This window comes from Rhagoletis zephyria, unplaced genomic scaffold, assembly GCF_001687245.7.
Source record: "Rhagoletis zephyria isolate East Lansing unplaced genomic scaffold, Rhagoletis_zephyria_1.1 Rzeph_scaffold_01230, whole genome shotgun sequence".
NCBI classification, from domain to species: domain Eukaryota; kingdom Metazoa; phylum Arthropoda; class Insecta; order Diptera; family Tephritidae; genus Rhagoletis; species Rhagoletis zephyria.
Genome location: NW_016158314.1, coordinates 55430 through 82753, shown reverse-complemented (window position 1 = coordinate 82753; position 27324 = coordinate 55430). Strand labels below are relative to the sequence as shown.

Below are 27324 nucleotides of genomic sequence, written 5' to 3'. Positions count from 1 at the left end.
CTTACATGAAATTGATCTTGATGATGATAGTCGGTGGGACCGCCTGCCGGTCCACCCATGCCGCCTAGCCCACCACCGGCTGCGCCGCCACCGTAAAAACGATACTGTTGTTTCATCCAATTCGAATGCTGTTGCGGTTGCTGTGGCGGTGCTGCTTGTGGTGGCTTGTCCATCATCCACGGTCCGTGCATCAGACCTGCAACACCTGCATGCATGCCAGAGCCCATGCCCTCGTCCAAGCCGGGACCCGGCATGCCCCCGCCGCCGCCCAGATTCATTGGATAATTGTTGCATTTCCACGAAGCGCGTTCAGTGCCAATGGGGCGAGGCATTTTACGCATGTCCTCCTGTTGTTGCTGTTGTGCGGCGACATGCTGTTGCAGCAAATTGCCGCCAACAGCTACTTGGCTGGGTGACATTGCAGCCGGAGAATTGTTACCTGCAGCACCAAGTCCACCATTTTCCAAATTCAACACGTCCATATAGCCGCCATACCAACGCTGCGCTGCGGAGTTCGGCGCCTGTGGTCCATTTTGTGGCTGCGACTGAGCACGCGCACCGGGCGCCAAATTTGAACCTGGCGCCAATGACTTGCCTGTGGGGAAATTTGGGTTTGTCTGTGGAGGCGGTGCTTGCTGGTGCTGTTGGTGGAATATACCACTGCCCAACAAGGGTTGCTGTTGTGGTGGCTGGCCGATGGGTGGTTGCGGCATCGATCCTATATTGCCGCCCGGACCGCCGAAAGAAGAGTTGCGCATATTAAGCCGTGATAGTGGATGACTGCCGTTGCCACCGGCACCACCCACGCCGCCATGCATTTGCATGCCATAAGGTGGCGGCATTTTCACATGATGCCCCATGCCAGCATTGCCACTAACACCCAGGGGTTCAAAGAATCGATTCAATGGTTGCTCCCCAATGGCTCCGGGTGGACCATTGTTGTTGTTACGCGTCGAGTGATTGGGACCGATGGGGCCGAAATTCATAGTAGGTGGTTGCGTGCTAGCTGCGCTGCCATCGAGTGTGCCGACATTAGCCGAAGGTGGTGTATGAGAGGCATTGATGCCGCTGGATCTATGCTGCTGGTTAGTATTTGGTGGCGGGCGTTGTATTGCCAAGCCACTTGCGGGTATATTTGATGGAGCGGCATTGTTTGATCCCATTGAGGTGTTTGCTGACGGCGGTTGACCAATAGGCGCAGGCGGCTTGATAACTCCTGGAGAAATGTGCGCCTCACCGCTGTTGCCTTGAGAAGGTATCTGTAAATCTTTAGCGGCGGTACTAGCGCCACCGCCCAAACTGATACCCATATCAACTCGATCGGCAATATTTGTTGTGGTAATTGTGGTATTTTCGCCACTTGACGCCACCGTGGTTGCAGTATTCATACCTGGAGAAGAGCCAGTTGTTGAAGTACCGCCTGACATGCTGGTAGCATGCATGCTGTGGCTCGATGGAGGTGGGGCTGCATTGCCCGTACTGCCAACAGGTGGCTGGTGACTGCCTATTGGCGCAGGCATCACATTGCTACCTGGCGGTGAAGTAGAGTGGCTCGAGGAAGCTTTCGAACTCCCGCCTACTGGCGAATTCAGAATATTGCGATTATAGCCGGGCGCCTTAGATGCGTCTGCTTTAGGCAGCGGCTCACTGACCAGCGCTGATGGTGAATTGTACATTTGGACGTTGTTGTCGCCCCATTGAGATTGGTAGTTGAAGAAGAGCGTATATTCGTTACTAATTTTAGAAGCGAGCTGTGCTCCAAAACCTCCGCCGCCACCTGTGGCGTTGTTCATTCCCGCGTGGTTGGCATTATCAGAGCTCGTTGCTGTTGGCTCGGCACAATTGATAACAAGATGCTGCTGCATATCCGGTGCAGAACCCATTGGCGCTTGTAATGCCGCAGCCGCAGCTAGTTGTTGCAATTGAGCTTGTGGCTGTTTCTGGGCTTGCTGCTGCATTTGTGTGGGCTGTTGATTCGACTGCAATGCCGATGTTGCCGTTACTGCTGGCAGCGGTGAGCCAACGTTTCGCTTGTTAGGCGGTCCTATTGGAGTGACGGCACGCGTGCCGGGTGCAGCTGCGAATACAGTTGTCGATGTTGTTGTTGCTGTGCTGGTTGTGCCTGTGGTCATTGTTGGTGCTGTTGTCGTAGTTATGCTGGTTGCGTTTGATACGACCGTGTTTGTAGCAGAAACTGTGGCAGCGGCGGCCGCGGCAGCTGCTGCGGCTGCTGCAGCGTTCACTGCGGCTACCTCGGCTGGATTGAAAACTCCGATGGGGCCAGAGAGCGCATTATTGCTATTACCAGCACCTGCTCCAAGTTGAGGCACAGAGTTGGAGCTACTGGGCATGGGCTTACCACGGCCATAGGGCGCACTTGCGCCAATGCGCCCGGCATTGCTGCCGTCGCCAACTTTCTTTGACGGCGAATTGTGTGAAATGTGCGCAGATGCTGCGCCACCTGTGGTGACAGTGCCGCTTAGTTTGGCGGCGAAAGTTTGTGTGTTAACAACGGTGTTACTGCTGCGTTCGCCACCGCTAGGGTGCTGCTGTTGCTTAGCGGCAATATTACCCTTTTGAGCATGAACTGAACCGCCGCTACTGCCGTGGCTTGAGCCTGTAGATTTGTTTGCACCCGTTGCACTCGTTATATCTTGAGATTTAGCCTTCTGCGTGCCGATTAAAGACTGACTGCCACGACTGCCCGCTTGCTGTTGCTGTGAGTGGAACGATGATTTGGCATTCTGTGAACGCGCGGAACTCGATTTACCGGTACCGCCGCTAGACTGCGATTTGCCACCTTTTCCTCCGCTGCCGACACCGGCTCCCTTGGGCCCACCGGGGGCACCACCTCCAACACTACCGCTGCCGGCACCACTATTGGCCGACTGTAAACTGCCCCCGCCGCCAGCTGTATTGCTACCAACGTGTGCGCCAGTTGTTGATGCCGATGAAGATGTTGACGAAGCCGTAGATGCTGCCGATGACTGTGCTGCGGTTGCGGTCTTGTTGTCCCAAGTGCCGACACTGAGTGGCAACGAAGATGCTTTTATGCTGGTGTTGATGCGTGGCAGCATCTGCAGTATATCTACGTCTGGGTCCTTGATGAGTGCCAGGATAAGCATGTGTGCCTGCTTCGTGGCATCAGTTTGTCCTTTAATGGTAATGCTGCGCTCGGACTGGTTTTTGCCCTGCTTCTCCACCTCAATGTGAGCGCCAGTGGTGGCGCGTATTGCATTTATGTTGCTGCCTGCGCGGCCGATCACACGCGAGATAGCATTGACCGGCACTTGTACCTTCTTGCAAGTCATTTCAGTGGCAGCTGCAGGTGCTGTTGTTGGTGTGGCACCAGGGGCGCTAACCACGGCGCTGATGGATGCTATGCCGGCTGCGCTTGCCGTTGTGGCTGAAGAATTGGTCGTGGCACTTGTAGTGGATGAAGCAGCGCTGCTTTGCTGAGTGGAGCTCTTACGTACCACTTCCTTCCAGCCGTCTTCGCCGCGTTTTGGCGGAGTGGATTTATGTTGCACTGCGCCCGGTGCGGCGGTGTGGTCGTCGTGCTTACCGCCCTTGATGTCGTCACTTGCTGCAGCAGCGCCACCAGCAATGTTGCGTGTGGCAGAGAAAATGAGTGATTTTCGCGTCGATAGGTTGCTGTTTCCGGCACCAACTCCCCCGCCAGCGGCGCTATGTGATCCATAGCTATTTGAATCGTGCAACTTGTCTTTGTCGACTTTTGCTCTCTCTATGGCGACGTGCTGGCTGTGGTGTTGTTCGCGTTCGCGGTCGCGGTCACGCTCACGATCCCGCTGCGATTGGCGTGTGTTGCTGGGCTGTGTCTCTTTCGGTGCAAGGTTTTCCTTCTCGCGTTGCTTGGTGCTGTCGCGTTTCTTGTTCGCCTCATCTTTGCGCACGGTATTCTGCTGCGCATCGGTCTTTTTGGTTGCTACAGGTGCGGCACCAGACTTTGCGGCGCCCTGCGTATTTGTTTCGGCGGTATTTGCGGCGCTCTTCTTCGAACCGACGTTAATCCCTTTCACTGGCGCCTGCTCTTGCTCTCTGTCCTGTTGCTTTCTGGCAGAAGCGGGCTGCTTGGCCGCGCTTCTACTTGGCTGCGCTGGGAGCTCTTCGACCACGACAGTCGCTGCTGCTACTGCTGCATTAGCCTGCTGTGCGCTGTTGCTATCATTGCTGGTATTACGTTGTTGTAGCTGTTGTGATGCACTCTTTTGCTTTTTCTTATTCTTGCTTGTCTTTCCATTTCTATCGGCTTCACGTTGTTGGGCACTGCTATTGACGCTGGCAGCACTGCTGCCCACAATAACCGTCTTTATTTCTGTGCTCGAACAAGAGCCTTGGTCTATACCGGAGTCACCTTCTTCGCGGTAGTTCTGCGCGTTTGGAGTATCGTCCTCATCCTCAAGCGCATTCTCTTCATGATCACTGTCATCATCTTGATCAGAGTCCTTTTCGTCGGCGTCGGCGTTTGATCCCGACATTTGACTGCCGTTGCCTCCCTCCATTTGTCGGCGCTTTTCTTCCTTCTTTTCCAGCTTCTTCTTCTTCTTGCGCTCACGACGACGCGCGGCAGCCGCTCTGCGACTCTCTTCGCGCGTTCGCTCATTATCAAGCTCTTTCAGTAGTATGGAAGCGTTTTGGTTGGCTTTCACGGCCTGTGCCTCCTTAGCGGCGCGTATGAACTTCATACAATCAAAACATTTCTCCGACAGTTCCTTATCGCTGATGGTGCTAATGAAGCGACTCATCTCCTGATCGGAAGGGAATTGTGTCACATACTGCACCATCCATTTAACCACTTTGGTGTGGCCCTTGCGGAAAGCAGCCATAAGACACGACACACGACGATTATCTTGCGAATCAATGTCTGCATGATGGTTATACAATATCTCAACAACACTCAAGTGGCCACCATGTGCCGCTAGCCAGAGTGGTGAATTGCCCTTTTTATTCTTTACTTCGACGGCCGCTCCACGTGACAGCAGCAACTCCACAAACTTTAGATGACCCTTATCAGCTGCAATAGTAAGTGCTGTATCGCGTGATGTCGGTACTGGAGCCGCGTTCACATCGGCGCCCTTGTCCAACAGCACACGTCCTACGTCAATGTATCCACCGGAGGCTGCCTCCATGAGTGGTGTGAGGCCCGTTTTAGCGCGGTGTTCAACATTTGCCTTGCGGTCCAACAACAAACTCACCACTTCGTGTCTACCTTGGAAACATGCGAGCGTTAATGCGGTATTGCGGTTCGTTTCGATTTGCGCATTTATATCGGAACCCTGGTCGAGTAGCAACTTAACGGCGGCTGTATGCCCATTCATGGCGGCCAACATTAAGGGCGAAATACCCAATTTGCTACCGGTGCGTGAGTTAATTTCTGCGCCATGGTTCAATAGTAATTTTATAATATTCACATAACCACCACTGGCTGCCAAACTGAGTGGCGTATAGTCGGAAACGTTCCGATGCTCTTTGTTGGCGTTGTGTTTTAGCAAAAGCTCCACCACTTCGTAACGACCGCCAGAGCAAGCCAACGAAAGTGGCGTATCCTTGGTTCGTTCTGATTGTGCCTCCAGTTCGGCGCCATGTTTTAGCAGTATCTCCACGACCTTCTCATGGCCAGCCGTTGCGGCCAGTATTAAGGGTGTAAAGCCTTTTTTGTCTCGATGCTCAATGTTTGCATTGCGATTGAGTAAGAGTTGAACGAGTTCCTCGTGGCCACCGGCACAAGCCAATGTAAGCGCGGTGTCGTGATTTGAATCTGTCTCCGAGTCGACATCGATAGTCTTGTCGAGTGTGGTAGTAGCAACAGTTTGTTGGTATTGTTGCTGATTTGTGGTGTTAGCTAACGGAGAAAGAATTTCAAAAATAGGCAAATCGGCATTTCTCAATCGCAAAAAAAGAGTAGTAAAGTAAAATAACTTAAAATAAAGACAAAGGCAAATTTTTATTGCAATTTTAAGGACACTTTCCTATGTTTAGTATTCCAATAGTTATTATGTTAGAAAGTACTTTAAAAATGTTCATCCGGGGTTGTGAACTATTAATGCCGTAAAGATTCTTTCCCCAATTGAATCTTATCGATATTTGTCTTAAACAAGTATTGTCTTATCGCTTCTACACCTACCTTGACTGCCTGCTGGCGTTTGACGCAGCGCTGCATAACGATTACGCTCCTTACGCGACTGCTTATCGATGGCTTTCTTTGCAATGCCACCAGATATTTTCGATGATGTTATCATAGGCGGTGCTGGTAGTTGTTGTGCTGCAGCGGCAGCAGCGGCTGCCATTTGTTGTTGTTGCGTTGAAAGTGCGCACACACCAAGTCCAACATCTGACGCTAGGGGTGAGATGGTCGCATGGAATTGTGTGGAGCCGCGTGCAGCAACTGTCGCCGCGCTGCTATAGGGAGCAGAGACCGGTGGTTGCGTTTGGGTGGCAACTTGAACCTGTATGGAATAGATTTCGTATTGAGTATCGTTTTGAGAAAGAGCAAGAAATGTTATATATTTATTTTTTTTTATTGTAATTTAATGAACTCAAGTTTGTGCTGGAATTTTTAAGCTTCCACGTGCTTCCACTCTTAGCGATTTTGGCCGAGTCCAGTAAGTCATGCGAATACAAAAAGTGTTGCATGTCAACTCTTACCTGTTGTTGTTGCTGTTGCTGTTGCTGCTGCAGCTGCTGTTGCTGCTGTTGCAAAAGCAATTGCTGCTGTTGCAGATGGTGCTTCTGTTTGAGTACCTGCTGATGCAACGCATGCTGCTGCAACAAAAGATTACTTTGCGCCACCTGATCGAGCGTTGTAGCTTGCTGCTGCTGCTGTTGTTGTTGTTGTTGTTGCTGCATTAGACTCTCAGCCTGCTGCGAGAAATCATGCAATAGCTGTTGCTTCTGATTCTCCGGCAACTCTTGCAGCTGCAGGTGTTGTAGTTGCTGTGCAGCATCGTGCACATCTTGTTGTTGCTGTTGTTGGTGCTGATGTTGTACCGACGGTGGTAGCTGGAATAGCAGCTGCAGCGACTGTGCCGATTTGTCACCACTCTCCACATTGAAGACATAATTGGCAGCGGCGGCTGCTGCTTGTTGCTGGTGTTGCTGCTGCTGCTGCTGCTGCTGTTGTTGCTGTTGCTGGTGCTTTTGTTGTGGCTGTTGGTGTTGCTGGGCGGCGCAGGCAGCCAATGCTTTCCGCAAGCGCTCACTTGATTGTCGGTCCTGCTGCAATTGCTGAATCATGTGCAACTGACGGTGCTTCACCTCCTCCTCATCCTCTTGGAGTATAAGTTGTTGGTGTTGTTGCATTTGTTGATGCTGCTGTAGTAGGAAATCACCTTGATGTGGCAGTGGCTGTTGCATTTGTTGATGTTGCGCCGCAGCAGCGGCTGCGGCTGCATCATCTGACGGAAGTGGCAAAAACGAAAATGTCTGGTGGTGTTGGTGCTGCAGCAAATTTAGGTAAATACAAAATCGTGTTATTCAATTGATACATTTTTGCTTGCATTTGGTTGCAGTGTGATTTCAAAAGTGGTAAGTCTATATCAAATGTTAGGTTAAGCCAAATTCAAGTAATCTTAAGCTTTTTGAAAACATTGTGAGTTATTCATGCCAGTACTGTCTGTCTGTGTGTGTGTGTGTGTGTGCGTGCGGCAGTTCAAAATTGGTTAGTTGGGGCATACCTGCATTTGTTCCCCCATTTGCAGCTCATGTTGATATTCGAGGAGCATTTGATTAGTTGCCTGGCGTTGTTGCTGCTGCTGTTGGTCTTCGACCGAGAGCAGCGCTTGCTGATGCGTCGCCATCAAGTGATCCTGGCTGGTCCACTTCGGCGTCGGCACCCAGTTGCTGCTAAAGCGGTTCTTGCAAATCGAATTCAGGTCGCCCAGTTCGGCACAATTATGCAGCTCCTAGATAATAATAATGACAAAAAAAACTACATAACAACAACAGCAACAACAACGCGCGAACGTAAAAAACTTAATATTCTTTTCCAAAAGCAAAAAATATATGTATATTGATGAATTTTGAGCGCGTTTCAAGCCATTTAAATTTATTCTATTAGGAATAATGCCAATTCGATCGGTATCTTTTGAAAATTCGGATATTCGAATATCTGATTAAAAACATCACAAAAAATAACAGAATTAACGGTTATTGACCGGATAACAAAATATAACGGATATTAACCGGATATCCAGATTTCATCCGTATACATACATGAATATCCGAACGGATATTGGAATACACCGATAGTCCCAGCCCTAATTTCCACTTATCCGCTCAGAAAGATTTCTATGAGTCTAGTTGACAACAACCTCTCCACTACCCTTGTTATTGAACGAATGTATATGATCAAACTCCAAAGTATTTCGTTCCAGCTCACCAAGTCAGTGCCCCAACCATTGCCAAAGTCCCTAGCGTCATAGACCACGCCAGAAGAGTGGCGAGGTAATGCCAATCCTCTCTTTCTCAGAGTCGGAAGAGGACCAATCTCTTGCAGGGGATGTCGGTCGAAGAGCAGCTCGCTGCCAACGACCCTCCAATGACGGAGTTGATCCTCTTTAACAAACCAAAAGGGGAAAACCCTCTTTTATGGCTGACCGAACTCCTCCTGTAGCTGCGTTCAGTAAGCGGTCCAGGTCTATGGAGGTTACTCCAGAAGCCAGTGAGACCTTAGTGGATGTACCGCCATCAAAATCTGCTGGCGAACGTTGCAAGAGAAGGATAACTGCGGTGACATCCACCAATGGCTGCCCAATGCCTCTTCGGGTCATAGTGTGGCGGGCACTGGTGTAGCATTGCCCAATTCCGATCAGCCAGACAGACCTCTGATGCAAGGGTCGGTCGAGGCAGAACTGCCCTAGTTATGCCCTCGAAGCATCAAAGCCTTTCAACTACGTTTAGAGGTCAGGTAGGCCAGGCCACCTTATTGTGAGCCCGTAAAAGTCCCTCCGCTTCTTGCCGTAATGGGAAGAGCGGCTTACACTCTTCAAATGACTACTGTGGAAATTAAACCTGCCATCTCATCCGGGCCGTCATTGCCTCCGGAACTGTAGGCAATGCGCGTTCATAAGAGAGGGGGGTGGAACCATTGTGGTGAAATGCCACCCCCCAAGCTAGCTGGGATTGGCGTAAGGCTGTGGAGCATAGAATACCGCGCAAACAGGTTTCACTGTTTACAGTGCCAATTACGAATGATAGAGAGCAAATTGCGTGCAGTGGGAACGTAGTATAATTCGCTCTGCGAAGAGGGACTCTTTTAAAGGATACTGCAGTGGGATTGAAACCTTGAGTCAAACGGCTTGGCTGGTAAAAGTTCTGAAGAAGGACCAAAACACAAAGCTGCGTTCACTCAAGAGGCCTGATGGCTCTTTAACGGCGACTACGATTGAGACAATCTCTTTTCTTCTGGAGACTCACTTTCCTGGGAATCAGGCGATGGTTACGCCTTCCTCTTCCTCGACTGGTGGGGGAGCGTATGCCAGAACCACAGTGTCAAGGTACATCTGGTTTGTTGCCAGAACTATGGCTAGTGAAGGTGCCCTAAGATATGCATCCTAGCTATTGTACTTAAAGAAGGTGTTGAGTTTTATTTGGGGGCCTTGAAAAAGATTTTCACAGCATCTCTTGCACTTGCCTACCACAACCATGGAATCTGGTTGATGTCGCCTTCGTACTAATAACCCTAAGGTTGTTAAGGATGATTATACTAGCCCCAGAAGCTAAAGACCGACTAGCATGACATACTTCATGCTGAAATGTCTGGTCAACATGCCTAGCAGCCGCGGCATTCCTGTGAGACGGATTTGCAAAATCTAGTTGCCAGAATTCGATTTGGTCATATTTGTAGACAGTTTAAACTTAGATTAAGTAAACTGAGTTTAAATTGAACAACTGTCTGACATTTGATTGGCTGATCTTAGTTTAAACCAGACAGATCGGGCGTTTAAACTTAATTTAAACCACGGCCGTGCACTAAAAAACTTGCCCTGAGGGTGCTCTTTTGACAATGCCACCTTCGATAGCATGTGCGATTCTACTCTACGGCATGGAGTACATTCTGTACTGGTAAATTGGATTCGTTCTATGCTGGCGCAGTGGATCATCACGATTCCGGCAGAAGGGGGTCAATATGTCGCGTGCGGAGTTAACCAGGGCTGCCATCAGGGTGGCGGCGTGCTTATAATATTTTATTTATAGGAAATATGCAAAATTTGTACAAAAAATGTGCAAAAAATATACGCAAATATTCAAGAAAAATGTGCAAATATGCAAAATATATGAAAATATGCAAAACATAATGGGACCAAACTAACTCACTTCCTTCTACAACGAGCTCCGGACTTTCTGTGATGCTAAGCAAAAATATGCACTTGCCTAAATATCCGAGCTCTAGTTACATATTTGATTACTATTTCTTATATTCAAAAATCCGGATATCGGGTTAATATCAGTTAATTGTGTTATCTGGATATTTAGATTCTTAGTCAGTTATTCGAATAACGGGACTATCATGACAGTAAAAAAATCCGGCGCTTGACAGCAAAGTCTTGTGAATTTTGATTTTTCGCTAAGTGACATTTTCAAAAAGAGAGATGCCGCTCTCATTTCTTGTGAGTATTTACCCATAGTCTGCTCCATGATAAAAACATAACAAGGTAAAACCATTGAGACGCGTGCCAGCCATATAATTTAAAAATTAACAACTCAAACTCACACACACACATTCTCATTTTCAATCTCAAACAACAACAATTGTGTACAATTTTATTTTTTTGTTTTAAATTTTATATGATTTTAAAATGCTTGCAAATGTCAGAAAAAAAATTATGGCCGACGAATTGAGAGAATGAATTTACCTAGTAATGTTTTTTGATCATGGTCTGTTCCAGTACCCATCAGATTTACTGAGAGGTCGTTCGGATACATACATTATTATAGTCGAAATAAAGTCGATTACAAAGTTAATTGTTGCCAACTTTATTAGGCTATTAATACGCTTTCTTCGGTTATATCTTCCTAACAAAATCCTGGAGTACTGGAACAGACTAACTGATTACATTGAACAGTAGGCAATGCTGATTCTGGTAGATTATGCGCTCTATGCAGAGTATAATTACACCACTTTTTACACGCAATCGCATGTAATATAATTTAGTTGGTGGCCCAAAAAGTGGCAATTTTAACACACTGTAATAAAATTGTGATGAGCTGAAATAATTCCCTACCACGCATGAATACGAACGTTTGGGTTTTATATGAGCACCTAAAATGTCTCTTCCAGGTCTCAATGACCCTGATATGTACGTATGTACATATTTTCTTCATTTCAGTGGAATTTCATTTATAATTTAACAAGTAATCCATGAAGTTGACACCAACAAAAACTTTTCTTATTTTAAACTTCGCGTACCCCAAAAATTTTAATATAATTATGCCGCGCAAAAGTAACGCAAACATTATACATTTCCACTGAATCACCAATGGTTTTACCTGCAATGATGGATCATTTTGGAATAACTGCAATATATCATCCATATCTCCTGGTATATCCGCAGCAAAATTGTCGAACGATTCCAGCGCTGGATACATGCCTGCAGCGCTAATGACACCGGTTGATCCATCAACATCTACAGAAACACAGAAAAGATTGCATTGGTTAAGTATATTTGTGTGTATCAGTATTGATTTTGAAATAAATAAATAATTAAATAAATTTGTATTCTATATAAATTTGGTTGAGTTCAATACCTAATGAGTTCGAATAACGTAAAGTAAAAGCTTTAACATACGGCAACGATGATCCGAATTAACTCGGACTTAATCTGGATCAATTGCAGTTAATTCCCGAGTTGATCCGGATCAACGCTGCCGTCTGTTTATGCTTAAAATTTCATGTGCAGTGCGTAAGTATATTTCACATAAAATAAAAATTGTATTTCACTAGCAAGCCGAGTCTATGCTGGTAACAAAAATGTTTAACCGGTAAACAAAGTTTCCGCTAATTTTTAAACCTTTTTCGCATTCAGTGCGCTCTTTTACAATTTTTGGCAATTTATGTTGGGATTATTTTTTTTTATATGAAAAAAATGCGGAGCACCGTCAACAAAAAACATAAAAATAAAAAAATAAAAAAAAAAAAATAAAAATTAAAAAAATAAAAAAATAATAAAAAAAAAAAATTGCCAACAAAACGGTAAGATAATTGATGTCAAATTTTCATATTTTTTTTGCAAAGTCTGATATTTGGATTTATATCGTGTTGGTAAAGTAATCAGCTATGCTCTCATAAAAAAATAATAAACATTAAATAAATTAAAGAAAAATTGCCAAAACTTACTTAAATGTCGCGTCCCAGTTTTTATTTGCTTCACTGTATGTGTATCTCGGTAAAGGATTTATCAATTTGTGCCAAACTCAGTGCAATTATAGACCTTGGCATAAAAAAGCTAAATATTGAATATTTTGAAAATCGGACTAAAATTACCCCCACTTTTCACTTCCAAAGAAAAAACGCGGAAAAACGTTGCACCACGTTGGATTTCGTATTCTAGCAGCTAAGATACTAGAAATTTCAGACATGTGCGCACAATTAAAACAAAAAAAATCACAAAAAAATTCGAATTTGTGATAATTGCCCATATGTATATTGAGCCCTGACCGCCAAAAAAAACGTAGACGTGTTTCTTTTAGATACAGAAATGGATCTATGTACATACATGCTCTACGAAACCTTTTGCATCCAAAAGAAAATTTAAGAAAATTGCCAAGTAAATTAATTAGGATGAAAATTTATCTAACACTGTTGTTTTCAGTGGCAAAAAATTATAACTTAAGTAAGTTTATTAACTGAACATTTTTTTTTATTGAGCTTGAAACCGTTATTATTGGAAATTTTTGTGGAAAATTAAAATATTTCAAAATAAATCGTCACTAGGCCAGAAAATAACAAAAACAAAATACATAATGAAAATTTTTCTTTAAGAAGCTAAGGAGCAAATTAATTTTGTTTAGATATGTATATGCTGGTAGGTTTGCAGTACTGCTGGTGTCAATCGCCACTTTTGGATCGCTACTGCACCGACTTCCAGGGAAGTAGCTACTTTATTAACCCGTGATAGTGCGCACAATAGTGCAGAGCCGAATCAGTCGGAATCAGAATTGCGACGAACTACTAAAGGGGCGTCCATAAATCACGCAAGTAACTATTTTAGTAACTCCTGGTAGTGCAGAGAGAGCCGATGCTGACTACGGCCTAGACATTGCCTTGTAAAAGTAATCGCTTAAATATACGGCAAGTAGTCGATCGGTAATCGAGGGGTTGTGAGCGGGAGACCAGGGAAACTTTGGAGCATCTTCTCCTGCCGATGTCCTGCACTGTCAAAAACACGACTAAAATGCTTGGAAGCCTATCAGTTCGAGAAGTTAGAGGACATCTCAAAAGTACAGCTGAAAATTCTACTTAAATTCACAAAAAGCTTTGACATTTTTTGTGAGGTCTACTTTAAAGCGTAAAAACGAGCTCCAACTGGCGACGCTAAGGGCCTACCGATCTATGTGCGGCTCAACGCCGGCCAGATTGACTTAATCCAGAATAGATCTGATGTAATATTTTGATGATAAAATTTGTCAACATCATTTGACACTACTTTCTCCATGCCGTTACCGATAACATTAATGCCCATTACGGCATTCGACCGGATGCCATTTGAACGGATCTAATCCGATTCGTACTGTCATATTAAGCGAGTGAGAAGGATTAGGTTCGTGTGAATGTCATCTGCCTCGGATATGCATATTCCGGTCGGACAGATGCCAACATTTTCCCGCGTAAACAAAGCAGCTAATGAGTTTTGTCTAACGGTGAACGAGGATAAGACAAAGTACCTTCTGGCAACACATAAATAATGCCCAGATTTTGGAAACACGTCACTGTTGGCAGTTATAACTTTGAAGTAATGACTGACTTTAGCGGTTCTCATTCTCGAGATATTAGAATTTGTCACGAAAAAAGTTCAATTTCCAGACTGTGCGACGCTACGGTGAAAAGGTCCTCGGTACCCAAGGTTGGACAACGAAAGCAAGGGCGCGCCCACGAATACAATAGAAGGACCAACTGCAAAAGGACCTGTCCACACCTGTCCGCAAATCAACAAAGCAGAGAGGCAACTAACGAAGCCTTTTGGTCTCGGCCCAACCCAACAAACGTTTGTATTACCAAATAAGAAGAAGAAGACTAGTATTCCATAAATCGCAATCGTTTATTGCGACTGGAAGCTCACCTCTATAACACCTGTCTTTAAGAAAAGTGGCAACAGAAATGTTGAGCGTAATTATAGACCCACATATATCTAGCTGTGGACTATTTAAAAATATTTTGAACACGCAGTCAATGCAAACTTGTGACTTTTTCAAAATTTCTATTAAAATTTCTTATAGGTTCCCTAATTAAAAAATCCGTCTTCCTGGAATGGTTAAACTCATATTGGTCTAATAGGCACATATTCTTGCTCCTTTGCCGTCTCTTCTGGAGTTCCAGAAGAAATATGGGCCCGCTTTTATTTATACTATATATTAATGATATTAATAGTTGCTTATCATTTGCAAATTTTTGCTTTATGTTGTTGACTTAAAGATATTCTCAATGATCAAGACTCCAGAGGATGCCATTGACCATCAAACAGTTACTGAAAAGCGTATCTAAATGCTTTTAAATGACTTTCTCGATGACATCTAACATCATACTTGTTGGAGAGGATTCGATTTAATGTTCCCCAGGGCTCTCTTCGGAATTTCTACCCTTTCTATGTAGATTATTTTAAAGCCAAATATGCCAGTGATTATCCTATTACTCGCGATATTCGGGGTTTAGCAAAACTACTGTTTTAGATGTTTCGCTTTCAAGGGCTGCACAGACTGATATTTGTGCCGAAAAGCTGGGCAAAAATATTTTTGCAGTTTTTATTGCGAATTCCGGTAGTATATCCATCCAGTAAAAATGTTTGTTCGGGAAGATTTTTTTTTTTAGGATTAAAGTTAGCCAAACGCAGAATTCCTTCACTCCTTCAGTAAGTAAACTTTTTCATATATTTTTCTGTAAACTCTATCACTGATAAATAGAGTCGTCTGATTATTCTGGTAGATAAGGAACGCAACTATTGTCTTATTGCTGGTTCTTACGCTTAATAATAATAATACGCTTATGAGACAAAACAACAGTCGCAGAACAAGCACAAGCAGAAATCGATTGTAGACAAAAGTTGCGTACCCCATCTTTTCTGGCTTAAAACCTGTAAAACTGTCAAAAAGCAAAAGAAGCCAGAGAACCGAATACGGGGGCCCTTTCTGGTCAATTCCTGTATAATCTTGCAACTAAAATGTGCAGTGCTTTTGGCAGTCGTTGGTTTGAAAATTTTCATTTTGATTTTGGTCAGCGGCACAATCCGAAGTAAAAGCAATCGCTTTGCTTTTGTAAGAGAAGCTAAGAATAGCTCTGTTCCAGTACTCCATGAACTTACAGGTTTTTACACGAACTTACAGGAAGTTACAGGAAAAATGATACCGTACTCCAAAATCCAGTAAATGGGAGCGATTTTTGGAGAGTTGTGTAGAGAAAGAAGTTGCAAGATTTTACCCGTTGACGTTTTGGATTTTTTGTTTGTTCCCGTACTTTTTGTTTTTACTCACTTTTTACTCCCATATCGGAGAGCATGATTCAATAATACAAGGTTAGATAATTATTGACAGCCGCGGTTTGACACTCCCTTACAAAAGATTGCATTTACGGAGGACCGTAAAAAAGAAAATAAAGCAATCCCTTGTTGCGAAAATAGTAGTAGATAAGTGCGCAAAGTAGGCAATTAGTAATGAAATTCCTTTTGTAAATTCTAATGTATTTGCAGGAAATCTGGCATTTTAAACAAAATTTTGAACAAAATATTAATATATCTACACGAATTACGTAATTTATTATTATTAGCTGTATAAAAACTGCAAAAGGACTCAAAATTAAAATAAAACTACTATGAGATTTAGGTAAACATCCAATTTAAAAACAATTTATGGTTTCATCAGTTAAATGTGCTTCATATGCATATACAAATATGTAAACATATTGCACAAAAGCGTATACTTCTATTTCACAGCAAAGCTACCCTTTTTTCAAGTAAATTTGCAAAGAAGCAACACGGTGCCACTGCTAAGGGAGCGGTGCGAGAGAGACAACTGTCAGTTTATCGAACCTTGTATTATTAGGTTCATTCAAAATGTATTTAACAAAGTGTGATTGAATTTGACATTGCTCTCAGAATAACCATCCTATAAAGTCAAATTGAAAAAATTTTGTATGAATTTTGAATCGATTGTCTATATTTTTTGGCATAATATTACCTTAAAAGAGAGCCTAACTAAGTTGTCAATCACACCTTGTTTAATACACCTTGGGTTCATTCCTTATTTTTTTGGACTAAAATCTGAAAAGTGTCAAAATGCCAGAGCGTAAGCAAAATGCGCTCTCTAAAAGAGAATAACAGGAAAAGTAAAGGAACGCAAAAAACCAAATTTTTAGTCCAAAGAATGGCAACAACAAAGCTAACGTCAAATAAGAATAGAAATGTACAGTATCGGTCATATCTATAGCACGTCATTTCAAATTGAAATTATTTGCCACTATTAATTATCTATTTGTTTTTAAGAATTTTCAATTAAAATATAGTTCATTCTCAGACAAGCCCCATATATACCCAAGTTTAACAATTAGTAGAAAATTACAAAAAAGCGCAAGAAATTTTCTCCTAAATTTCAAACTTTTTTCTCGGAAGTTTTAGAATTTTTTCGAGTACACAGTTTTTTAGCCCCTTCAATTTTAGTCTGATAATGTGCAAATTTCAAGTGGCTACGAATTACCGTTGATTTTTTAGAATTTTTTTTGTCGCATTGGCTTCCATATAATGAATAAACTCAATTAATTTATTTGTATATGGAAGAAATCCCCAACATCTTTGATGAAAAAAATTCTAAAAAATCAACGGTAACTTTTAGCCACTTGAAACTTGCATATTATCAGGCTAAAATTGATTGGGCTATAAAACTGTGTATTCAAAAAATTTGTAACACTTCGGAGAAAAAAGTTTTAAATTTGGGTGATAATTTGTTGCACTTTTTGTATATATATGGGTTTTATTAGAGAAAGAACTGTATTTTAATTGAAAATTCTTAAAAATAAATAAATAAACATAAGTGGCACACAATATCACTTTGAAATGGTGTGCTATAGATATGACCGATACTGTGTGTACAAAACACATTCACACAAGCACAAGCGCAACAAACACTTACTATATCAATTATTTTTTGCCTCCTTCCAATTTCAATCCACTTTTTTTACTTTTTAGATTATTCTCACTTTTTACGTATTCTTTAATTTCCGTTAATTTAAATTCAGTTGAGTTTGACACTTTTCAGGATTTTGGCAGAAAAAATTCTTCTGACTAACCGCCCTATTCCCACAACACTGACAAAATTCATCATATGACTATTGTCACAATTACTGCGCCTAAAACACAATATAAACATTGTTTCGCCGTTGTCACTTACTCAGTAGGTCATAACAATAAAACTGACAATTGTCATACGACAGTTTAAAATAAATTTGCGGCATAGTATTAGGCGCAGTAGTAAAGGCAATAGTCAGCCGCTGAGTTTTGTCAGTGGTGTGGGAATAGGGCGGTAAATCTGACTACTTCGGACTGATGTGAGTCATTCTCACCATGATAAAAACATAGCAAGGTAGAACCGTTCTCTCAATTTGTCGGCCATGATTTTTTTTTTTTGAAGTTTGCCAACATTTTAAAATCATATAAAAGTGAAAATAAAAAATTGAAATTGTTCGAAATTGTTGTTGCTTGAGATTGAAAATGAAAATGTGTGTGAGTTTGTGAGGAAATTTAAAAATTAAATTGTTTGGAAATGTCAAGAATTTTAAAAGTGACTCTCAGCGTTCTACCTTACTATATTTTTACCATGATTCTCACTGAGTGTTGCTCTCTCATTTTTGCTGTCATTTCCGAGTTAAGGAACGCTTTTTGGACTAAATCTGATTACTTCGGACTTTTTCTGACTATTTCTGGGAGATAAGGAACGCTCCTATTGAATCATGATCGGAGAGTAATTTTGCTGTTTGACATTTTTACAGGATTTTACACGAAAAGTATTGGATTAGAACTAAATTCTAATTTTTCGACTGCGACTGGCGACAACTTGCAAAAGCACAGCTGTTGCTTTAACCTTGACTTGTGCCGCTGACCAAAATCAAAATCAAAATTTTCAAAACAAACGACTGCCAAAAGTACTGCGCATTTTGTCAGCAAATGATTTGTGCTTGTGCTTTGACTGCGAATGTTGTTTTGTCTCAGTAGCGTAAGCATAAGCAAAAGTAAATTAAATGAAACTTATTGCAGTTTTTTTTTAACTAGTTATATGTGCTCTTTATAGTGTGAACGCAAGTTTTGGGGGGGCGAAATCTTAAAGATAAGATGTATGAGGTTGTTGGTATGCCCTTATTCTTTATATTAGAGTTGTGAGAGGAGGTTCACTCTAGGCATCAAATCAATGATCAAGTTTATCGGGATGAGTGCCTCAAAAGGCGTCTTCTGTCATTTATCAACAGATAAGGTAGTAGGCCACCGTTCTAGGCGGACATGGCAAGCTGCCACTATGCCAAGAACACATTGCCGTGGTATAATGCAAATAGCATCAATTTTGTACCTCACGACTGCAATCCACCCAATAGCCCAAAGCTACGTCCTATTGGGGAATATTGGTAAATTGTCAACGGAATCTTGAAGAAAACAGGTGAAACAGTCAAAAATATTGACGAGTGCTAAACAAAGCAGTTGTGCGCATCGCGTAAAGTCGATGATGCGGTCGTGCAGAACATGATGGCGCGTGTGCGATGAAAATACCGATCACTTGCATATGGAGCAAATAATAACTAATATTTTAACATTTCAATAACAACATCCAAGAGGCTCTCAAACCAATATAATCGAAAAACGTACCGTAACTGGCGCAGTGATACGTGCTTTTATATAGTTTTATTGGCGCACAATACGCAGTGCATATTCAACACACAGTTATTTGGAATGCTTGAAGTACAGCTACGCTGAAGATTAATATACCCTTGATGACTAGCTTTTTGGTTGTCGCTTAATCGTTTAACAATATATATAAATTAGATCTTTTAAACCACTGCTGAAAAGTATAAATTTCTGGGTGAGTAATTTTGCAATTTTCTCCAAAGGTTAAAAGGAAATGCGGAGGAAAGCTTAGTTAAAATGCTAAAAACTCCTTATGGTACGATGAGTTCCTCGTTTTCTCGGCCATGAAACCCAATCTTATTGCCCAAATTTTCACTATAAAACCAAAAAACAAAAAGTCCTGGTTCTATAAAAAAACTCTAGAGCCCAGAGAAACCAAAACAATAAATAGAATACTCACAGAACGTACATACGACAATGAATATCTTTCACCTTTCAACGCGCACTCCTAAGTCGCATTCGGGGTAGCTTCACATTTATTCAAAATAGCACCAATATACCGCACGATGGGAATTGGTTTCCGGTTTTGGTGAATATTTGTTGACTTTTTATAATTTTTGCACAAAGTTTGAAAAGTCGACTTTAATATTACATTAATGGGCTATAAAATAAAAATGCATGACTAAAATTCTGAATAAAAAGTTAGAAATTTTGAGGAATATTTGTCGAATTTTTGAACATAGATTGAAATTTGGACTCGAAACAGTGACTCGAACAAGACATACGTGTTTGTTTCTTAAATATTCACAAGGCTTTTCAGGTTAATTTTTTTTTGTTATTTTTCTATAAAATATTGTCAAAGATTCAAACATTATTCAAAATTTAGGAAAATGCAGCAAATTTTTCTTAAAATTTTAAATTTTTTAAACTGATTATTGAGCATTTTTGGGTATAAAGTTTTATGATTGCATCGATGTGCAAGTTTCGAGCTGCAAAAAAACGCGTTTCTTTTTAATATATTTTTTTTTTGGTGTTTGCTTTTGCAGTGGTCACTTGTTTGCATAACTGTATAAGGTTTGTCCGATACAAAGCAAAACTTTTATAAAAAAATAAAGGATTTTGCATGGTTTTCCCATTAAATAATTTTTGAACAATTTGGGTAGGTATTACCAAAATCAACCGTGGTGTGCATGTACTATATATACATATGTATATGCATTTATTAATATTAAGAGTTTCGGTACTCACCATGACTCACCACCTTGACGGCATTGGCAATATCTGCTGCTGCGGCTGCGGCATTTGCCACATCTGCCGCAGCGGCGGCAGCAGCTGCAGTACATTGCTGCAAAGTGCTGAATGCGGCGCTTCCCGATGCTGTTTTGAAATTTGCAATAGGCGGAAAAACATGCACCAAATCGGTTGGAAAGTCTTGGCGGAAATCACATAAAGCCTGCGACAATTCATCAGTTTTGTAAGCGACATTCGATAGTATCAAATTCTCAAGAGCCTGTGGTTGACGATGTGCACTCTTTGCGCGTTTCGCATTGCTTAATGCCATGTCATCGTCGTCCTCGTCGTCTTCATCATCTTCGTCATCGTCTTCGTCATCTTCTGCACAGCCAATTATATGCTGTCTCATTGCGATGGCCTCATCATCCTGTACCATGGCGCTCACATCGATATCATCTTCACAATTTCCCTCCACATCACCGTCTAATTCTTCGTCTTCGCCATCTTCTTCATCATCATCCTCGAGCACCTCTTCAATGTCATCACCCTCACCATCGCCCTCGCCATCTCGTTCACCTTCACACTCGCCATCGGCTTCTCCTTCTTCATAACCGTGACCCTCCAGCATATCAAGCGTCACAGCGGACTGATCAGCCTCAATGTTTGCATCATCATCTTCCTCCACTTCTCCATATTCATCGAGTTGCAATGCATTTTCGTCGCCATTAGGCGCCTCAATACTCATTGAAACATGTTCGAGTAACATGTTGGGTGCGGCAGCTGCTGCAGCAGTGACCAACGTAGCTAGATTCTTCATTTCTGTTACTCCTTCGGCGTCTGGTTCGCCATCCAGTTCCACTTCCTCGTCCAGCACTGCGATGCCATCTTCACTGTAGATTTCTTGCTGCTGTTGTTTGTCTGGCAATGGTGGTGGCGGAGTTTCCGTTGGTGACTTGGGTTGATCGTCGAAGAAGCGCGGCATATCGTACAACTGGTAGCGCTCCTTCAAATACTCTTGCTGCTCGGCGGCACTCATTCCACATACGGTTGCTAGCGCCGCTGCTGCTGCTTCGTCACCAACATTACGCGATTGCATTGCTTGAAAAGCCTGCAAAATGGTGGAAGTTACCTCTTGCTGCTGCTGTTGTTGTTGTTGGTGGTGATTATCGTCGCCTATTGATGGTATGTGTTGTTGCAAAAACGTTCCAGCTGCATTAGAAGGTGATGCCAAAGGCGATGCCGGAGAGTTGTTAAGTGCAATCGAGGTGTCTCCGCTGCCACTCATATCTAAGCTGCTTGAGAGTTGTTGCTGCTGTTGTTGCGCAGCAAACGCCATTTGCGTCATGATAACCTGCTTCGTCTGCAGGCTCGGCTTGATTTCGTTTGTGAGCAATAATGGCTGTAAATTAAATGAAACAGAAAATATTTTTATTACACAAACAATAAAAATATTGTCAGCTTTAATTCAGCATCCTTACCAATTTATTGTAAATGGATACCATTTGATTATGTTGCAGTACAGGCGATTGTGGAAAAACTGTTTTACGGAAGTTTTTGTTGTCCTTCTTCGATACCGGTTTGGCTTTTGGTCGATCGCTAATGGCTGTGCTCTGCGACACTTCTGATGGTGTTGTAATTTGAGTACTCTTTTGGTTAAAATTATTGTTATTGCCTTTATTGTTGAAGTTACGATTGTTTTGTAGATTATTTACTGCAGACATTGCCTCCAAAGCGGCCGCTGCTACACCACTATTACTGTATTGCTGTGTGTTTAACATAGATTTAGTTTGATCCTGCTGCTGTTGACGCAACTCCGCAGCTGCATCGGCGACAGCACTCGCATCTAATAACTCAATCATCATATTATCCGATGGCATGTTTAGCATTTGTTGGGATTGGCCCCCGCTGGCTGTGTTGCCGGTAAGGAAAATCGAAGTCATCTCATTATCGCCCAAAGTAGTGACACCTGAGCAATTACCATGGGAATATCTCTTTAAATTTGTGCTAAAACTTTCATCTACGTGAACTTACCTGAAACGGCATTGGCGGCCATTGTTTCAACGCCCTCGACTCCACTCAAATCCATATAGCTAACTGGTGATAAATCGCTCACTGCACCGCCCGACTTATTCTCATTGCCAATCTTTAAATATAAAACGATATTGAATGATTAAAAAAAGATTTCCTTGGAAAAAATGTGCAATTATATAACTTTGCAGGACTTGATACTCACCTTTTGGAATTCGGGCTTGAAAAAACAACGACGCATGAAACAACGATTTTGTTGTTGTACGTCTGCTTCTCCTGCATTTGCTACAAGTGAGCCACTACCGTCGTCACCCAGCGGTTGGGAGCGTACCTCGTCTGGTTGTTGCTGCTGTTCTTGTTGTTGCATTTGCTCAAACTGCTGTTGTTGTTCAAGTGTTAAATTGCCCAAATTGGTTGTCGGTAAGTTGAGCTCGAAAGGCGCTGGTGGCTGTCGGTTCTTTCGCGATGCATTGCCGCTCTTCGTCTTCATGGGGGGCTGTACGGAGTTCTGCTGCAGCTGTGGCTGTAACTGAAATTGCTGCTGTTGATGGGTTTGTGCTGCACCAACACCACCCACAGGTGGAGCAGGTGGCGCTTTCTGGGGTGGTGTTAATGCGTTTATGTGCGTCATATCCAATTCGAAATGCTTGCGTTGAGCATTATTATTGTTGTTGTGTGCAGGCAAAGGAGGTTGCTGCTGTTGCTGTTGTTGTGTCTGTGTAATTGATTGCTGTTCGCGGCCCAATGTAAGACCCTGCTCGAAACCAGTTTGCAAGTGGAAAAGGCGCGATTTTGCAATTAATGCTTCCTGTTGTTGTGCGCTAAGCGAATTGATGTCGATGGCAGCAAACTCCTCGCCATTCGCATCCGTAGTCGAAGTCAATGGCAAATGTTCTTCGGTATATGCGGCAGCTGTCGTGTTCACTACAATATTGTTGGCGGTCGTACCGTTGGTGTTCGGCAAGGTATTTGCGCTGAATTGTTGCTGATGGAATTGCTGCTGCTGGTTGGAGACCCGCATTGCTTCAGATACCTGCAAACCGGGCGGGGCACTTAGCTGTTGCAACTGTTGCTGGAATTGTTTCTGTTGTTGCGGATTTATGAACCGCAGTTGACCAGTGGTTGCAGTGTTATTGATTACCGCAGGCCCCGCTGCAGTTGCAGCATTAGCAGCAGCAGCTGCTGCGGCCGCAGCCGACTGTAGTTCGTTCTGATGATTTTGTACGAATAGCGGATATTTGAAAAGTAGTTCGACAACGCGCGTATGACCGCCTTTGGCCGCCTCAATCAGCATAGTGCTATTGTCCTTCAACTTGTGGAAAGGATCTGCGCCACTCTTAAGCAATAGCTCGACCACTGCCTGATGTCCGCCTGCACAGGCTAAAGAAAGCGGTGTATGATCGTTGCTGCTGCTCGGCTTATTCACATCGGCGCCCTTTTGTATGAGGAATTTAACAGTACATAAATGACCGGCGCGGCAAGCCTTCATAAGTGGCGTCCGCCCGCCTTCGGATTCATGTTCTAATTCTGCCCCATAGCTGAGCAGCACTTCAGCCGCGTCTGTGTGACCGTTTTCACAAGCATGTGTTAGAGCCGTGTCACCAGTTTGCGTCACCGCGTGAACATTAGCCTTATTCTGCAGCAGGAAGCGCACCAAATCCGTATGGCCTTCTTGGGCAGCTTCCATAAGCGGCGTGGACGCGCCAAGCTCTAAATTGGCTCCCTCCTTTATAAGGAACTCCGCAACTTCACTAAAACCACCACAACAAGCTAGGGTAAGCGCGGTTTCCTGAGTCTCCTCAGTAGTCGCATTAATATCTGCACCCTTACTTAACAGGAGTGCAACCATTTCCTCGTGACCTTCACGTGCAGCCTCCATAAGTGGCGTATAGCCCTCGTCATTTACTTCCTCGATGTTAGCGCCCCGTTCAATTAAGAGAGTGGCCAATTCTACGTGCCCCCCACATGCTGCTAAAGTAAGTGGCGACTCAAATGAATCGGTTGGCATATTCACTTGGGCACCTGAGTCTAACAACAAGCGCGCGACTTCAACATGACCGTCCATGGATGCCTCCATTAAAGCGGTGTGCATTTCGTCGGTCTTGTGCTCTTGGTCGGCGCCGGCTTGTAATAGGAAACGAACCATACTGAGGTGACCTTTGTAACAGGCCAACGTTAAGGCGCTCTCCTTGAATTCATTTGAATGGGTGTTTATACCGGCACCATGATCCAAAAGAACCTGCAATTTTTTAAGTTAATTAGTTATCGCGGATGAAGAAAAATAAAACTTAATGAAAATGTTGCATTTTACATATGTATAATAGCATCAAATAAGATCAAACTAGCTCATTGACTGCCAAAACGCAAAAACACATTACAATTATGATTATTAACTCAATCATAATAAAAGCAATGAGATTGCTGCTCAGCATTTTTAACTTGTCTCAAATCTCGGATTATCATCATATGCTGCTGAATACTCGACGAAATTTATGCTTAGTTCTTTCTCTCACCTTAGCGACCTCAACATGACCAGCTGAAGCGGCTTCCATTAATGGTGTATGCCCATTTTCGTTTTGTTCCTCAACGTTGGCGCCATGCTTTAGCAGCTCCTTAACCACTTCAACATGGCCACCCGCACAAGCAAACATCAAGGGCGTGTTTCCAGTGGCACAATGGGCATTCACATCGGCATTGTGACTCAGCAATAGTTTGACAATTTCCAAATGACCGGCAGAGGCAGCTTCCATCAGAGGTGTGCAATCCTTTTGGCCCTTGTCTTCCACTTGCGCAGCTTGCATGGCCAATAGCACCTGCGCCAACTCGTAATAGCCAGCTGAGCAAGCCATCGACAGTAATGATTCGCCATCATCGGTGGATTCGCTTATGTTCACATTGCTTTTGCTAAGCAAACGACGAACCGTCGGCACATCGTTGTCAGTGCAGGCAGCAATAAGGGTTTGAGAGAAGATGCTGTGAATGTGGTAAGAAATTAGTACCTATTTCCCTTTGTTATCTTCATTTTACTTACGTTTTGTCACGAGGGGTGGTAGCGCCACGCATTTTCGTTAGAGCCTGTTTAGTCTCATCGATCGCGTGGGTGACATGGCGTAACACGGGTGGCTTCTCATCTAAAATATTTATATTTGGAATTATAATAAATACAAATTATGACCTTTCTTTAAAGCTTCCGATTGTACTAACCCTCGAAGAGAGATGCGCAGCGATCATTGTTGGCGTCAAGTAAGAAATTTCCGCTCACTTCATTTGGATCCTGAATCTCCTCGTCTTCATCCTCCTCTTCCTCTTCGGAGCCGACTGAGAAATTGCCACTCACTTCATTTGGCGGATCCTCATCTTCCTCATCTTCATCATCGATCTCCTCCTCATCATCTTCTTCATCCTCGTTGTCCTCCTCAGACTCGTTATCCTCTTCGTGTCCACAACTATCAGCGTCAGACTCGGGAATGTCATCCTTTAAAAAAAAATAAAAATAAAAAATTAGAACAAAACAAAATGGTTACATACAATAAAAGCGTATACATGGTATGTACATATGTATGTGTGAGCGGAAAACAGTGGAAATTGTTCAAGAAAAAGGAAGTCCACGAATAAAAAAAAATAATAATAATAAAAAATTATTGTAAGTATGTATTTTTGTATGCATGTACAAAAGTATGTAACGAAAAATGCAGGCAAAAATCATTCTCTCTTTGGCGCAAAAGTTAATCGGGGTTGTAAGTAGTAGACGCACGCATTCTTGTGTCTTTGGCCACCCATTTGGGAATCTTCTAGAATTACTCGGGTTAATGCCCACTGTTAATAAGATATAATATGACGCATTGTTGTTAGTGGCACTATCGCCTTTTTTATAAACGAACGAAAAGTGAGCATTAAAGCTGCCATTCTCAATATATGTTTTTACATAATTATATAAATGTTAATAAAATGTTTTATTTGTAAGTAGGTACTAATAAAAACCTATTAATATGCCTAGGCAATTTAGTTATTAAGCTTTGTTATTTATTACTAAATTGGCGCAATAAAATCTTTTTCTCATCAGAAATTTCGTCCATTTTTGGGGGCAGAGATTTTTTAGGTTAAAAAATGCAAATACGGCGAAACTTACCAGAAGATCTGGCCTTAGACACAAGCATGCCAAAAGGATCTATAAAAGAAGAACGAAAGAAAAAAATAAAATCAAAAGAAACAAACGTTTGGATAGATGGATGATGCAGCTCTGTCGTGGTTATAGCGTTTTCAAAATGATTGCAGCATAATACTTCAGGAGTGAGAGCATAAAAAGTCAATGATCTGTGAACATAATTTTTGAAGGTCAAGTGAAAGAAATTGAAATTCCCAAACAGAGGAATAAGAAAAATTCAAATAGGAAACTGAAGTATTGATGATACATATTACAAGTAGCACAGTTTAACGTCGAAAATGTAAGTTCTCTTCCACCTAAACCAGTCACAAAGATTCTTAATTTTACCACATTCTTGAACTAAACAATTAAATTAGTTTTTAGAATGTATGAAGGTAAATACGTGTGAATATCTTAGGTATTTAAATATATTTATGTAGTTATATGAGAAAAACACTCAAGGTAAAAAAAAACGTATGTAGGTTCAATAACTCCCACAATACAAACGGGCTTGCCGTTCATCCCTCCTGTTCTATGCTTGTCCCTTTATTCGGGCCACCATTTTGCACCATGCATGTGCACATGTTTGTGCGGTCTTTGTGTGATCAACGAGACGAATTTGCTTCCCCGAATGTAGCCATCAGCTACGCTCGTATCAAAACGTACACTGTAAAAATCTGCACGATTTCGTGAAATAACGTGACCAACCCAAACATATTGCAAAGCCGACGATAACAATGACGACACGGACTGCGGCGACGACGACGTCGTCAGTTAATGACAGCAAAAACGACATCCATTGACTACAGCTGCAAAGCCGACGGCACACATATCATGGAGTGAAATGGATTGAAAATGGAATGGATG

At 42.7% G+C, this 27324-nt stretch overlaps 1 protein-coding gene across 9 annotated transcripts in view; it reads right to left on the bottom strand.

The window, feature by feature from the left end:
- The window catches only part of mask (multiple ankyrin repeats single KH domain), a 41653-nt gene that overhangs the window by 2496 nt on the left and 11833 nt on the right, over window positions 1-27324 (bottom strand). For all 9 annotated transcript variants that reach the window (XM_017616574.1, XM_017616573.1, XM_017616581.1 and 6 more), the window contains 12 exons: window positions 25518-25788; window positions 25345-25444; window positions 24827-25286; window positions 22519-24552; window positions 22317-22428; window positions 21764-22251; window positions 20301-21684; window positions 11509-11645; window positions 7695-7922; window positions 6667-7458; window positions 6146-6467; window positions 6-5863 (listed from right to left, as the gene is read on the bottom strand). In XM_017616574.1, the coding sequence (XP_017472063.1) occupies window positions 6-5863; window positions 6146-6467; window positions 6667-7458; window positions 7695-7922; window positions 11509-11645; window positions 20301-21684; window positions 21764-22251; window positions 22317-22428; window positions 22519-24552; window positions 24827-25286; window positions 25345-25444; window positions 25518-25788 (12186 nt within the window). The remainder of the gene's footprint in view (window positions 1-5; window positions 5864-6145; window positions 6468-6666; window positions 7459-7694; window positions 7923-11508; window positions 11646-20300; window positions 21685-21763; window positions 22252-22316; window positions 22429-22518; window positions 24553-24826; window positions 25287-25344; window positions 25445-25517; window positions 25789-27324) is intronic.